This window comes from Beta vulgaris, chromosome 6 (genome assembly GCF_026745355.1).
Source record: "Beta vulgaris subsp. vulgaris cultivar EL10 chromosome 6, EL10.2, whole genome shotgun sequence".
In the NCBI taxonomy this organism is placed as follows: Eukaryota; Viridiplantae; Streptophyta; class Magnoliopsida; order Caryophyllales; family Amaranthaceae; genus Beta; species Beta vulgaris.
In genome coordinates this window covers 32,246,739-32,261,853 of record NC_079207.1, presented here as the reverse complement: position 1 = coordinate 32,261,853, position 15,115 = coordinate 32,246,739, and the positions used below count along the sequence as shown (strand labels likewise).

The following is a 15,115-nucleotide window of genomic DNA, read 5'->3' as shown; positions in this document are numbered from 1 at the left end:
ACGCGAAAATAGCACCAAGTCAAGATGTGTGACATATCTTATCGCAAAGGTAACAGCCACTACGTATAAGAGGAAAAGTTTTAAAATGAGTGTAAGTTAAAGCATTTACCTGTTATACCCATACATTTCATGATAGTAGAGTATTTAATTGACATGTGACATAATCTAAAGCGACCATGAAGTCTATGGATGTCAATGAACTTGCAATATATAATCCGAGTAAATAATAAGTAGTCGACCAAAGCGATAAGTACACACCTAGATAACTATTGTTCTCATGTGCATTCTTGTTTATTCCGTCTACATCAGTTTTTACCTACTAAGCTAACATGTCAACAATGTTTATTTTCGCATCACACTCTCAAAATTGTAGCTAACATGTTGCAAGAATAGGTTTCGTACTATTATATGCATTGTAGGACAATCTTGTGACGACAGAGTTTCTCACAAAAAGCACCTTAGAGAAAGCAAGAGCCGCTCATACATGTGTCCGTTGGTGTTAAGCATAACGAGGATCGCACGCTAGCTGCTAGATTGCAGATGCAAGTAGCAGGTGTTAGGTGCTAGCTACGCTAGCTGCCAAATATGCAGAAGAAATTTGCCAAGTTAAAGTACCAGGTGTCCTACAACATGCACTAGATGCCAAAAGGGAATTGCCTAACTATCTTGTATAAAAATATTTAATCTGTAGGTTTCATGTTTTAAACGTGATGTGCCATCTACCAAGGTTCAGATATCAAACGTCCAAAGTTGAATGTCAAATGTCAGCTGCCACGATAAGACGTCAACTGTTAATTAAAGCCATGATCCACCTATAAAGCTAAAACTTGAAAAGTACAACGTATTCCAGTTTACCCAAGACTTATGACCGGTCATAGACACCAGATTACAAGTCCAGAGGTTAGCTGCATGACAGCTTGCCACCAACGAATAAGCACCTATGGTGATGCACAAGTCTAAGATTTTCTAGCTATTGCTACCTTAAAGTTTCCATACGTGATTCACACGAAGTTTCAAAACAATTGAGAAGACACCAAGTAAGTATCCAATAAACATCAAAGACATTGATTCACATGATTTTCAACAGTTTCGTTGTATGAATAGATATATACATCAAAGTTTACTACCGCATTATTTTGATCCCTCTAAATTGGATGTTTTACTATGCGCTAAGAAACGCATGTATTACATTGTGATTTATGATATTGCATCTCGAGCAAAATCACACACAAGTCCTCTTGAGTTATAGATACAAAGTTACTTCTAAAGGGCCTAAGCGCCAGGACCTAGTCGTCGGGACCTAAGCGTCATGACCTAGTCGTCGGGACCTAAGCGTCAGGACCTAGTCGTCGGGACCTTAGCCGTCAGGACCTAAGCGTTGGTGCTAGTTAGCCAGCCAGCTAGATAGTCATCTAGCTAGCTACAATCGTATGAATTGTCTAAAGTTTCAAATGTTAATGCCTACCCGCAACCTGTTGCGAGCCAACCAAGCTATGAGAAGCGCTGAAAAAGCACAAAAGCAAAGCAATGAGCTGTTGAAATGCGTAGTTACCATAGTATTGTATATCTTAAGTTTATTGTACATCCTAAGTTTTCAAAGTACTATCTCAAGTTGTCAAAGTATTATCATAAGTTTTCAAAGAATTACTCAAAATTGTTCTCAAGTTGTATGTTACATATTGAATGCTTTCAAAGCCACCTAAGCTAAGTGCAGGTTTATCAAAGACAATCAAGGTGTCAGCCACGGAGATGACAACTAAGCTATCTAAAGACAAAGTCATGTATAGCAACCAAGCAAGACACTAGTTGCAAAGCAAGCGGGCATGAATAGAGCAATTGACATGATGCGAAGCTGCAGTTTATTTTCCTAATCTACGACAAGCTTCGATTAGAAAAATGGGGTCTATTGTTGTACCACGATTCAGCCGCTACGCTGGAATCCTGGTGGTAGTTAGAGTCAAGGGTTGAGCAAGCTTATATAGTGGGAGTTGTTGAAGAAATGGTGTTCCCATTGCGGAGAATCCGAGGCATCGTTGGTCCGAATTGAGAAAGCAGTAGATCCTCAAGTCGAAGACTAATTCAAGGTATTAGAATCTGCGGTGTAAACGGTCGAGGAGAATAAGGGGTGAAGACCAAGTATATCGGAGGTGCCAAATCGCCCATAATCTAAGGAACGACAACGACATTAAACAATATATAAAGGCAGCAGACTATTCACCAGAAGATGACCACCTAGCATACATTACAACTACTATTATTTATTGATGTCTAAGTATGATAATGCCTCCATCATTCTCATTCAGTTGCCAACTCCACGTATGAGCCCCAAATGCATCCACCCTAACCATTATACCAAAACTACTATATTATATGTAATAGATAGACAAGTACAAATAGCCTATAGAATTACCTTCTAATAGAATAAGTTTATTCCCTAGTTATGAATAGTTCTACATACGGCCCTATTGTACATATTATCAAAGAAGTCAATTCAAAGCCAAAGTTCATAGTGGATTAGTAGCCTCATTGCTACCTGCGGTTTTCTTCCCGATTTGGGTTTCCACGTCACCAAATTTCTTGTGTCTCTCTTTCTCTTTTCCTTTATTGTTTTTATTTAATTATCGCCTATTTCATTGGTTAATCTAGTTGCAGGTTCCGAGCTATCTGGCTATGCCTAGGTACAAATTTTGGCATAAACAATCTAACCAATCAATTAATATTCATAGCATCAACATACTAATAATAGTATCATAAATTTCAATTAGAACAAAACCCAATTCAAAAGAGAGGTAAAGAGGGGTTAGTACCCTTTTTGTCCGAGCATTATCTCGCGACGGCAGAGAAGGTGACACACGACGGCACCATAACAACAACACCATGAACATAATAACGCCAAAACCTGAATCCCACGAGCATCAGCAACGATGCGCGAGAGGAGGAGAGAGAAAATTAGGGCAGCAAACTCACTGAACTCCAGCCACAAACGGATGCGCGAGAACGCAAGTAGAGGGACGAAGAACCATTGCAACAACAACAACAACTCCACGAAGATCGCCTTTCACCGACGAGCAACAACAGGAACCGCGGCAACACCAGCCGCGAACAACCAGAGATCGACGTGAGAGAAAGTTTTGAGCGAGGAGAGAGAAAGCTCGAACACGAAGCGCCGGCGAGTGAAGAACAATCTTCGACGAGCGACAAAAGGGGGGGATTCCGGCAGACTAAAAGAGGAGGAGAGGCACGGGAGAGAGAGAGGGGTAATAGGGGTTTTTCGTTTTGGGGTTTCGGGTTTGAGATATATGAGCTACGAGGAAACCAAAGTTTTTTATTGGGTTTATGATGAACCGACTTCGGTTTTCTTAATTGGCTAAATACCACTCAACTTGTTGTAGCCTAGAAAACAACGGCTATAAATATGACACGTGGCTCCATCACAACCCTACAAGTGACACTTTCCTATTCTGGTAAAATACATGGGTCAGAAGCTTGTATGGACTAAAGTACACTTTTCTGAGGAAAATGTGTACTAAAACCCTCCTTAGGGCCCAAATTTTACTTAGGCCCAGTAAACGTAAAGAACATTTATGTGTAAAAGGGTGAGGTGTATCCTCCAATCAATAATTGCCATGTGTCACAGCATTATTGCTTAGCCAATCAGATGCTCCCAAATTAGGGTGACATCAAAGTACAATAGTCATTTCAGACACTATAAATAGTCCTTGAAATCAGGGGAAATGTACGTTTTTCAGAGCATAATACTGTTATTCTGCCATAAATACTCTCTCTACTTTCTCTCTCTAAAAGTTCCTTCATATCCCTGATACCTGACTTAACCTTCGGAGGGGGAAATACCACCCAAACCTCCAAGGTGGGTCGCTTTTATGCAGGTTTCGAGGCGGAGCTCGGATTTGGGTTTTGAGTACAAGCGTTGTTGCACAAGTCTCCTAATCTTGAACCTACTGTTCGGGATAGCAGTAATATTTACGAGTAGATCACTACGTAACATTTGGCGCCGTCTGTGGGGAGACGCAACAATGATTGATTGTCAGTCATCCAATGTTGCCAGGAATAGAAGCTTTGAGATACAAGTGGAAGATATAGTGGGCGATGAGAGGGCACCTAGAGGAAGAGACAGGCCCTCTATTGCCGTTCGTCTCTCTGGTCGGAGCAGGGAACCTGTCATCCAAGAGAATCTTGACCGTCCAATGACAGCTAGTCATTTGGAAACTATCTCAAATGACTTCCAGGCGAGGATGACCGCTGTCATGGAGGAAAAAATTAAAAGCAATATGTTGTTCTTTCAGGTTAATCTAGGCTAGGCCGCTATGGTGTCGCCTAGGGGGCAGTCTCAAGAAGGTCGTCTAGGGACAAGCCGGCCTCCTCAGCAGGAAATGACAAAGCAACTGTCTAACGGAAAGCAGCTAGCAGTTAGTGAATCAAGACGAAAGATGGACTGGAAGTTGGTGGTCGGTCCAGGAGATAACATTCCTCCTAGTGGTCACAAGATGGAGACGGATGCTGAGGAGTACTTGGAAGCCAAGAAGGCAGATGCTCTTCGGCGTTCGGCTCAGGGTCTACTCCCTACATGAAGGATCCTCCATTGAGAATTCTATCCAGAACTAAAGGAAGAAGTCAAAGACCTTCGGCTGTATGTCACTTCAATCTTATAGTATTGAAAAACTATCACCATTTGTTAATGAAATAAGTCGTTATTAATTTGTGTAAATTTTTAACATGAGTTTCTGATCATATTCTAGCATAATTATCTCTATTTTACGGAATTAGAGGATCTTATGATCCTACTATCCGATCCCACCGATTTGATCCTACCAACCCCTACGATCCAAAGTAGGATCCTAATCCTGATAACATTGGTCATAGGATTTGTTATCTTGTAGACCATGCCTCTTGATCAGCTCCTTGAGGTACTTTTTCTGATGGATCATAATTCCATCATCACCTTGTTTGATTTGAAAACCTAATAAGAACCCAATTTCTCTTATCATCCTCATTTCAAAATTCACTCTTTAGAAGATTTGCAAACTCCTCACACAAGATAGACTTAGTTGCACCAAGCAATATATCAATGTTAGTACTCTTGTTGGTTTCTCCTACAACCTATTTGATCACTCTATATTTATTAGATAGATTTTGCTTTATGTTGATGATACACTTCTTCCTGATTCATCACGATGCTCTTTGCACATCTATTATGACTCTATTAGTTGCAGAATTTGCTATGAAGGATCTTGGTCCACTCATGTACTTCTTAGGCGTTGTTGTGACCCATGATGCTAATGGCCTATTTTTATCACATGAAAATTATGGAAAGAAATCCTTGACGCAACAGCCATGTGTAAATGCAACTCTTGGCCCACACCTGTTGGTACCAAGCCTAAGCTCGGGTCGTCCAATGACACTTGATATGAGGATCCAACCAAGTATCGACAACATTCAGTAGCATTACAATATCTAACTTTCAACCACACCGATATCTCACTAGTAGAATAAATGCTTATTGTTGAGGTCATTAAGTGGCCTATTGCAGCGGTTTTCGCCACGCAGCAATTAAGGGTGCAACAATAGGTAATTAACCTATTGTTGCGATTTTTTGCCGCAGCAATAAGCTAAGCTACCAAGCCAAACCGCAGTAATAGGTTTATTTTTCATTCAAAAAGTACAACGTATTGCTGCGGTTTTAGCTAGGAACTGTAGCAATAAGTTTGACTTATTGTCGCGGTTGTTGCCCAAAATCGTAGCAATAGGTCCTAACCCATCCACTATCCACCAAATTCGCATACGAACTGAAGATGACATGACATATGAATGTTAAAATGCAATAAAACCTTAAAACATGAATCCATATATTGACTATAAAATCATAAATAATGAAAATAAAACAATTACAAAACAAAACAAAAGATAAAATAAAAGAAATCGGAAAACAAAATGAGGAAATTAAACTAATTAAAGAACAATATGAAACTACTTCATCCAAAACAATCATCTTAACCACAAAAAAAAAAATTTGAGTTATAATCACAAGCAATAAAAACGACCTAACCAAATCAAAAAATTATGAGAAAAAAAAGAAGGAAAAAGGAGATCTGTATATGAAGTTAAGAACAAAAAAGCATAATACATTATTTTTTATATTATTTTATAAAAAATATACAAAACCGACCAAAATAAACATCAAAATTAGTCTGGCTAAACTTTTCGAAGGACGATGGCACAAGATCTGAAAATATCCTCCTTCACCATCCGAACTATTGAACTTGACTTCGATCTAACAAGACTAGAACGCAACTCGAACGTTGTTTGACTTCAAACTGCGACAGTGAACCTTGTTTCGTCGGCGGCGAGAGATCACGAAGGAGGAGCGAGAGAGATGAGTGCGTGATGGAGCGAAGACCGGCGATTGAAGATGCGAGACAATTTCGGTGAATAAGACCGGCGAACGCGCTAGATGAGATAAAGGTGCGTAATGGAACGAAGACCGACAGGAGAGATGAAGACCGATGAGATGAGAGGTGAGAGATGAGTGAGAGGATGAGAGATGAGTGATATGAGTTAGAAAACGGCTGAGAAAGAGAGTAAAAAGTGAGAGAACCCTAATTGCAGTGTTTTATTAAATCATAAAGTCTATTGCTGCGGTTTTTGTAGGAACCGCAATAGTAAAATAGAATATTATTAAAAAATAATACTTTAATATTTGACCAGACATATATCTGGTCAAATAGTAAACTTTTTTCAAACTTCTTTAATATATTGTTGCGGTTCTTGTCAGAAATCGCAACAATACATCTGGTCAAATAGTCAAGTTTTTTTCAAAACTTTTTCCATTGAAACCATATTGCTCCATAAACCGCAGCAGTATGGTTATTTTACATTTTTCCTTTTCTTTTAACGTGGTATATTGCTGCGTATGAGTAAAACCGCAGCAATAAACAATTATTCTACTAGTGTCTCTTACATTTTCCATCAAATTTAATGTACAAGATATAATTGAATTTTTCTTTACGTCTTTATAAATCATGCATTGCTAAAACTCATCTCATATATGGATGCAAATAGGGGAGGATGTCTCGACACCCGGCAATCCACCTCATGATATTTTGTCTTTCTCGGTGACAATTTGATTGCACGATCATCTAAATGGCAGCCTTTTCTCTCACAATATGTGTGGAAGCTGGATATCGAGGTGTGATAATATTGTATGCGAATCACGTTGGCTCCGGAATCTTTTATTGGAACTACATTGTCCGATTATGAAGGATACGTTGGTCTATTTCTGATAATGTAAGTTCCATTTATTTGTCCGATAATTGTGCCCAACATTAAAGTACTAAACACGTCGAGACCGACATTCACTTTGTTCGTGAGAAAGTTGCACGCGGTGAAGATTTCGTTCTGTTCTGTTATCAGATTGCAGACATTTTTACAAAGGACTTCTGCGCGTACTATTTGATGATTTTCGGAACAATTTCAGCGTCCGACAACCTCCCGCTAAGAGTGCCAGGTGTGATAGACCATATAAATTTATTTATGTACACAATACATCGATCATTATATTCTCTCTAAATATCTTTGACCATATATTATGTATAGCTAGCATATCTTGTAACTTTGGTAATTGTGAATAAGATTAGCCTAGTATAATGCTAACGGTAATAGGTCAACTATTGTATATAAGTATACTAGCTTTTAACCCATGCAAAAATGCACGGGAGGCCATATTTGTATGTGATATTATTATCATTTATCAGACAAAAAACATGTTATTAATGTCGCAACATTTTTGTTTAATGAGATTGATTGAAATCAAACTGAATTGACAACACATTATGATAAAAAAAACAATTACACTATCTAAATTGATATATAAAAAAATGGGTCAATTACAACTCATACACGATTCAAACATTTTGAGAAACTTCCTCATAAACGACATTGGTTGAAACAGATGAGTTGCCACAATCTTATCACATATTAAGATTTTCATACCCTTTTTGCTTGTAACTCTTGAAATAGTAACATATAATTGTTTGTGGTTAAATACATAACCCAGCTTAAAAAAAAGTAATTTTATTCCCTAAATGGGTCAATTGACTTATACAAAGCTGGCTTGTTTAACATTAATAGTGACCCATTCTGAATTAAAAAGTAACCCATCTGGACTTGAAAGTGACTTGTTTTGACCAAAAGTGAAATAATCTGACATAAACTTATTATACTCCTAATAGACATAATAGTAATTGATGAATATAAAACCTACTAACCCTAACACTCTAATCATCCACCACTTCGTTATACGCCCTTGTTCCTCGGCCCTCTAGCTTCCTTCATTCTCTATCTTTCCCTTCGAAATTGCCAGAAGTCAATTTTATTTGTACCGAAATTGCCAAAAATTACAACCTTAAATTTGTTGATCTATTTTCTGACAAATGATATTTCGATTTTTTGCACCTAAAAAAATACTTAATTTTTAACAATTCTATTTCAACTTGTTTGATATTTGAGATTAGATATTATTTATATCATTTACATACATGTTGTGATGGTTACTTGTGTTCAATCGGATCGAAAAGTTGATTAATATTTCACCTCAAATTTTAGTTTTTTATTATTTTACAATATGCTCCTTGAAATCTTGTGTAAATAATTAAATATTTAGTAAGATATTGATGACCTAAAAGTCGTGACATTGTAATTTATCCTATGTACTAAATATATATTAACAAAAATTAAAGTGCGTGAAAAGACATTTTTCAATTCAATTTATTAAAAAAATAAGTTTGACTTATTACATTCATAAATAATATATTTCATTATTTATATCTCACATTGACTGCTCCTTACAAAAGTGAGATCAAGAATTCGAGCATCAACTCAGTGAGTTTCATAATTGTAAAACATGTAGTTTGCTTAAAGAAACAAAAACTTCATAATTTATATTATATAAATGAATAGAGCAACATGAGCAACGTAGAAGTTATAGGTTTTTGTTATTATGTTCCAATAAACTTGTTCTCGTGAATTTTATAAGTTGTTGTACCTATATTCGATTTTGATATATTAAGTTAGTGTTAAACTATAAATTAAAATTGCAAAAAAGGACATCGGTGTGAAAAGTCTATGGATATTATGCCAATGGTGCATGGTGTCATCAATAACTCATGCATATATGTTATTTCGTTCGCAAGTGTATTTTCTTGGAGAAAAATTAATTGAGTATTTATGGCTGCACCCAGGCATTACGACCGGCCCCAGTAAACCCACTTGCAACAATGCACGGAAGGATTTATATAGATATGATTTGGACTCGTACATAATGCATGAGAATTCTTTTATTAATTAAGTAGTTGTTTTTGTTTCAAATTTATTGAATCAATAATTATTATTAGAATTCGTGCCTTTAAGATGGAAATAATGTAAAATGTAAAATTATATTTCATGATATATCAAAATCATTTGTTACAACATTTTTAAACTTTAAAAATCTTGTAATCGTAATATATACATATATAATACTAATATGAAACAAAATACACATTAAAGTGCACGAGAATATTTTGTTTTGTAAATTTAGGATTTTAGGATGTTTCTCCTAAAATCATGGTTTGAATATTAGCTCGTGATTTAATGTTTTTATAATCATATCGTGTAATAAAAAAATATATTTTAAAATCGACTTATGACCCGTGCATTCAATGACTAATGTAGCTAATGTCATGATAAAATACACGGGAGATTTTTTGTTGATTAGATATACTGAAAAATATTGATGACTATTTTACTTATACAATTCTTTAGTAACATAGATATACAAATATACAATAAATTAATGTGGGACAGGGGTAACTTTTTGCCTTAAATACGTCAATTTTATTAATTTAGAAGTGACCCATTTAAAATTAAAGTTACACTTTGCTTAAAAGGTACATCTTTTAACTTGTGAAATCACCCATTTGATTTTTTTTCTTAATTATATTTTTGAAGATTATTTGTAGAATAAAATTATTTTCCCCTTTTCTAGATTCTTTGTTATTCTTTGATCTTTGACTATCTTACTATTAGATATATCCATTAAAAGGCTCCTACACTTCGAAATCACTATTTTGTTTGTGATGGTAATTGATAATGGTATATCAAATCTTTTTAGCTACAATTATTTATAATATTATGGTTGTTGTATAATAATTACATAAGGTAATTCATTTTACCCGAATTTTTTCAATCTTCGTCATCCATAGCCCGACTGTATAATAATATGGTTGTTGTATAATGATATGGTTGTTTTTGTCATTCCATTTAATTTCAATTATATAAACCAAACTCCTATTTTGAAAAAACTCTATCAATGTCGCTTGTTTCCTCTTAATTCAGTGAAATCTAAGTGAGACTGTGAGAGTGGAATCATAGATTGTCAACATTCTAACGTGGTAGTTTTTTTAATATATATATCACACTTCATCGTTTTTTGTTTATACTTCAAATTGGTGAATATGTACTTAATGTTTTTGTTTAATTAAAAGTTGTACCAATTCTCTTTGCTTTAACCCCACTAAATGCTAATAAGTAGGTGGCCATTGAATTTTTGAGTTGATGATCTAAGCTTTAATTTTTAACAATTTTTTTAAAAAGTATTTTTTTTACCGAGAATTACAAATAAGGTGGTTGACAGTATGTATCTACTTCCGTGTATGATATAAAGATTTTTTTGTTTGATGTGGAGAGTAGAGAGAAATGCCAAAAAAATCGCTAATATATATTAAATACGAAAACAGTTAGAAATTAATCTACATAAATATACAAACTTACTAAAGTTACAAAGATTGTATTTGATGCATTCCATTAGTCAGAATTACACGTGGCAGAAGGTAGTGAGGGGGCTTTTGCAAATGACATGTGGATAGATTCTTTTAATAAATGACACATAAGCCAATTGAACCTTGTTTTATATATATATATATATATAATATATATATATAATATATATATATATATATATATATAGAGAGAGAGAGAGAGAGAGAGAGAAAGAGAGAGAGAGAGAGAGAGATTGTTGTACATTGTATCAATCAAGGAAATCATTCTTCAATCCTTCTGTTCTTACACCGTTGGTGCCCTTGTTTTGACAGTTGATTGATGACTATAGGCTCTCAACTTCATCTTTTCCCTGAATTCTTCTTTGGACATATAACTTCTTCGAGTAGTAGAAAAATATTAGCTAAAGCTTATGGGAGCTTCTAACATTCTAAAAATTTCACTATGTGGCAAATAACTACTGTGAAGGATCCTAGAAATTAGTACTTGATTCATGAAAATATAAGGACTTTGCTAAACGTCGCCCTGAATTTTCCTACTAACGCCCTGAATTTTCCTACTAACGCCCTGTATTTTAGTACACAAATACATAGGTTGTTTTTTTTAATACATGACATTTGTCTCCTTCCTTTTCTCTTTCCCTTTCTTTGTTTAAACCCCCCACATTTCCCATGTTTTCCACACAATTCACTTTCATTTTCCAAACTTTGTTTATTCACTTTGATTTTCAAGAAATTACCGGCATTGACCAAGGTGTTTGGCGGCTTTGAACAACATTGACCGGCGTTGACCAACATTGACCGACGTTGACCAATTAAGAAGAATCTCCTCTGGCGTCATGGCAAACAATGTGAGTTTTTTAAACGGCAAAACTAGTAAGGCGCCTAAATTAGGTGTCTGACCATATGGTCAGGCGCCTAACTTAGGCGTCCAACCATATGGTCAGGCGCCTAAGTTAGGCGTCCAACCAAATGGTAAGGCGCCTAAGTTAGGCGTCCAACCAGCTGGTGAGATGCCTAAGTTAGATGCCTCACCGTAAGGTCAGACGTCTAATTTAGGCGCCTTACCATATGGTGAAACGTCTAATTTAGGCGCCTCATCACCATATGGTCACACACCTAAATTAGGCGCCTTACTATATGGTTTGAAGATTATTTTAGGCTCCTCACCTGTTTTAGAGTTAAGTTAAAGCATGACCTTATACGCTTAAAATATCAGTTTAGAATATGTAGAAGAATAATATCTTTACATGGTAGAATATTTGTAAGAATTTACTATGTTTGAGCTGAAATGTAGAATTTACATGAATATATGTAGATTTTTAGTATATTATAATAATTATATTTACATTTTTAACATATCACATGTAGAATTTACATGATGTCTTATATGTATATTTTTAACATATTAGAGTAGTTGTATTTACATTTTTAACATAATAAATGTACAATTTTACATGATATATTATATTTATATTTTTAGCTATAATAATAGTTATATATTTAAACTTTTAACATATTAGATGTAGAATTTAAATAAAGTGGTATATGTAGAATTTTATAAAATTATAATAGTTATATACAAAAATATGCAGAATTTTATAAAATTATAATAGTTATATGTAGAATTTTATAAAATGTGATATACAAAAATATGCGTAACTCTTATTTATGTAACAGATTCAAATGCAATAAGAACATTTGAACCGGAGAGATTTGAAAGAAGAGCAGGACCATTTCCTTACAAAGATAACATACCTGATATCATCATCCCTTTTATAGTTGGGTGGAATGACGTCTTGGGTGATGGAAACTGCGGATTCAGGTGTGTTGCTAATGCTTTTAATGGTGGGGAAGATCGTTGGCCACACGCTCGTCAAAACCTTTACAACGAGATTTCTATGAGACAAGTGTATGAGTTTGTTTATGGAGGACGAGAGTACGTCGACTTAGCGAGAATCCGTATCAGGCACACCCAAGGTCCTACTCGTCGTGATCATTGGATGGAGTCTGTTGCTGATTTGTATGTTGTTGCTACATTGTACAATTGCGTTGTGATGTACTTTACAGTGGCGGAATCAGGTAGTTTGTGGGGTTGCTGCACTATTCTACCATTGATTGCAACATACATGGTGACACGACCATGTTATGAGTTTGTTATAGTACACCTTGGAGCACGTAATCAACACTACATCCGCTTATTCTTGGCTCCTAATTTCCCGGTCCCTCCAATTGCGCTACAATGGTTTGCTTTGAGAGATGATAGTGTAGTTGGATGGGAGAACGATTATGCTACACGGATTGCTTTATGGAATGTTCATTATGATGATTAAAGTAGATATATATGTTATTGTAATGAATATTAGTGTTCGTTGTAATGAACATTGTACATACATTAGTGTTAGTTATAATGTAAATGTTATTATGTAGATGTTAAATGAATATTAGAGTTAGTTGTAAGTTCATATCATTGTAATGAATATTATGTAAATGTTAAACGAACTTAATATTCTACGAACAAAAGAACAAAAAAAAGTAGCAATTTAATAAATAGTTTTCAATAAACTCGGCTAACGCAAATTAGCATGATAGAATATGTTAGAATAAATCCCATGTCTGTCGCTGTGCTATAAGCTGTGAAGTCTACCCTGTACCTATCCCCAGCACAAGGCCTATAGCAAGACTCTGGCTCCAAAATATGATGGGGAACCTCCTGAATGAATCCAAGCTGTCGTAAAGTACGATCTGGCATATACGGCTCAACGATATCCAAGTATCGCAGCCACCCGTAGTACGTGCTATGAGGATAAGCAGATACCGGACATATACCAAAAGGTAACCAATCAGCCTGCATGGCATTCATCTAATGCCTGTCGAATACTCAGTAGACGGTCAATCCCCCTGTTCTCATGCTGAACCTCCCAGCAAAATGCCGAAGCAGATCCTATGGGAACCATCCTCCTAGTACGGTTAGGCCGAAACATAGGAAAATACTCGTAAATCCATGCCTGCAATAGCGTGAGGCAACCACATATCTAGGCTGAATCAGCACGACTAGCTATGCCAAGTTGCCTGTATAAATTGGCTAGTGTAATTGCACCCCAAGAATACCGCCTCACATCATGTGGGATATAGGACATAAACGACAGTGGGCAAGGACGGACTCGGTTACCACTCTTATCAACGAATAGAGTGGCACCAAGGAGGGTTAGCATATAACCTCGAAACTGGTGGGTCGGACTCTGATCGGGAGCAGAACATCTCTGTATCAAAGAATCAATGAATACACCACCACCGGACCAATGCGCCTTCAAAAAGGCGATTCTCTCCATCCCAAATAGCTCTGCACATGCACTCTTCACGTCATCCCATGAACCAAAGTCACCTGTAATCCATCCATATGATGGGATATGGAGGATAGAACTGACATCGTGTAGCAAGATACTCATCTCTCCAAAAGGGAGGTGGAAAGAGTTTGTATCGGGCTGCCACCTCTCGACAAACGCACAGATCAACGGCTGGTCCAAATGATCAAACATGATATCAGGCAAGTGACTCAATCCAGTAGCCTGTATCATCCCCTGAACCTCGGGTGTCATACTAGCATATCATGCCTGAAGCTTACCACACGTCTTCTCCCGGTTATGACACTTCAACATAGCCCTCTCCTCCTCCCCAACCCAAATGCGTGCCGCTATGTGGCCTTCAAAACTAGGTGTGACACTACCGTCCAACGACCCACCTGGCCTAGCGTCACGTACTAGCCATGAAGTGTTCTCCTCCGTCCCCTTCCTCTTGCCCGGCCTACTACTCCCGGATCCCTCAGCATTGCACGATGCTCCATCTGAAGAACGTGCAAAACGACCACGAGAGGTACGTGGTTTGCCTCCCCGAGACTGACGACCTTCTTCTGCGTCCGTTGATGGATGCTCCGGCTGACTATCGTAATAAGTACCAGCCTCCTGCTCATTCCCAGCCATCGGGTTGCCTCTCCCAGGTGAGTGAGGTCTCCACGCCTCAACATCCATAATGGGAATAGGCAATGCAACGGACAAAGGAGGAATTTCTGGTACTTCCTCTGTTTTTGCCCCTAATGAAGACTGAGTGCTCCTGAAAAGCAACTCTCTAGTCTTCCTCGATGAGATCGTCACTCCTCTATCATGAGGATGACGATGACCCAAATCTGTAGGCAAATACTTTGCTTTTCCTTTGTCTCGCCCACTCATCTTTAATTAAACGTATAAAATTTAATTAATATTAATACTGTAAAAATATGAAAAATCAAT

The 15,115-nt window shown here is 36.7% G+C and overlaps 2 protein-coding genes across 2 annotated transcripts; one reads left to right on the top strand and one right to left on the bottom strand.

The window, feature by feature from the left end:
- The first annotated feature begins 4,325 nt into the window (after nt 1-4,325).
- On the top strand, nt 4,326-13,162 carry LOC104896805 (uncharacterized). Its single transcript, XM_048646997.1, has 2 exons — nt 4,326-4,572; nt 12,510-13,162. The coding sequence occupies exons 1-2, from the start codon at nt 4,326-4,328 to the stop codon at nt 13,160-13,162; spliced, it is 900 nt and encodes a 299-aa protein (XP_048502954.1).
- A 702-nt stretch (nt 13,163-13,864) lies between these two features.
- Nucleotides 13,865-14,428, bottom strand: LOC125498731 (protein MAIN-LIKE 1-like). Its single transcript, XM_048646998.1, has one exon. It carries the CDS (start codon nt 14,426-14,428, stop codon nt 13,865-13,867), a length of 564 nt encoding a protein of 187 aa, XP_048502955.1.
- Between the last annotated feature and the right edge of the window lie 687 nt (nt 14,429-15,115).

Excerpts from the sequence above, each read along its gene's own strand:
- LOC104896805 (XM_048646997.1), top strand. The coding sequence starts at position 4,326 with ATGGTGTCGCCTAGGGGGCAGTCTCAAGAAGGTCGTCTAGGGACAAGC. Across the intron at positions 4,573-12,509 it reads TCTTCGGCGTTCGGCTCAGG|ATTCAAATGCAATAAGAACA; the intron begins GTCTACTCCCTA and ends TTTATGTAACAG.
- LOC125498731 (XM_048646998.1), bottom strand. The coding sequence starts at position 14,428 with ATGACACCCGAGGTTCAGGGGATGATACAGGCTACTGGATTGAGTCAC.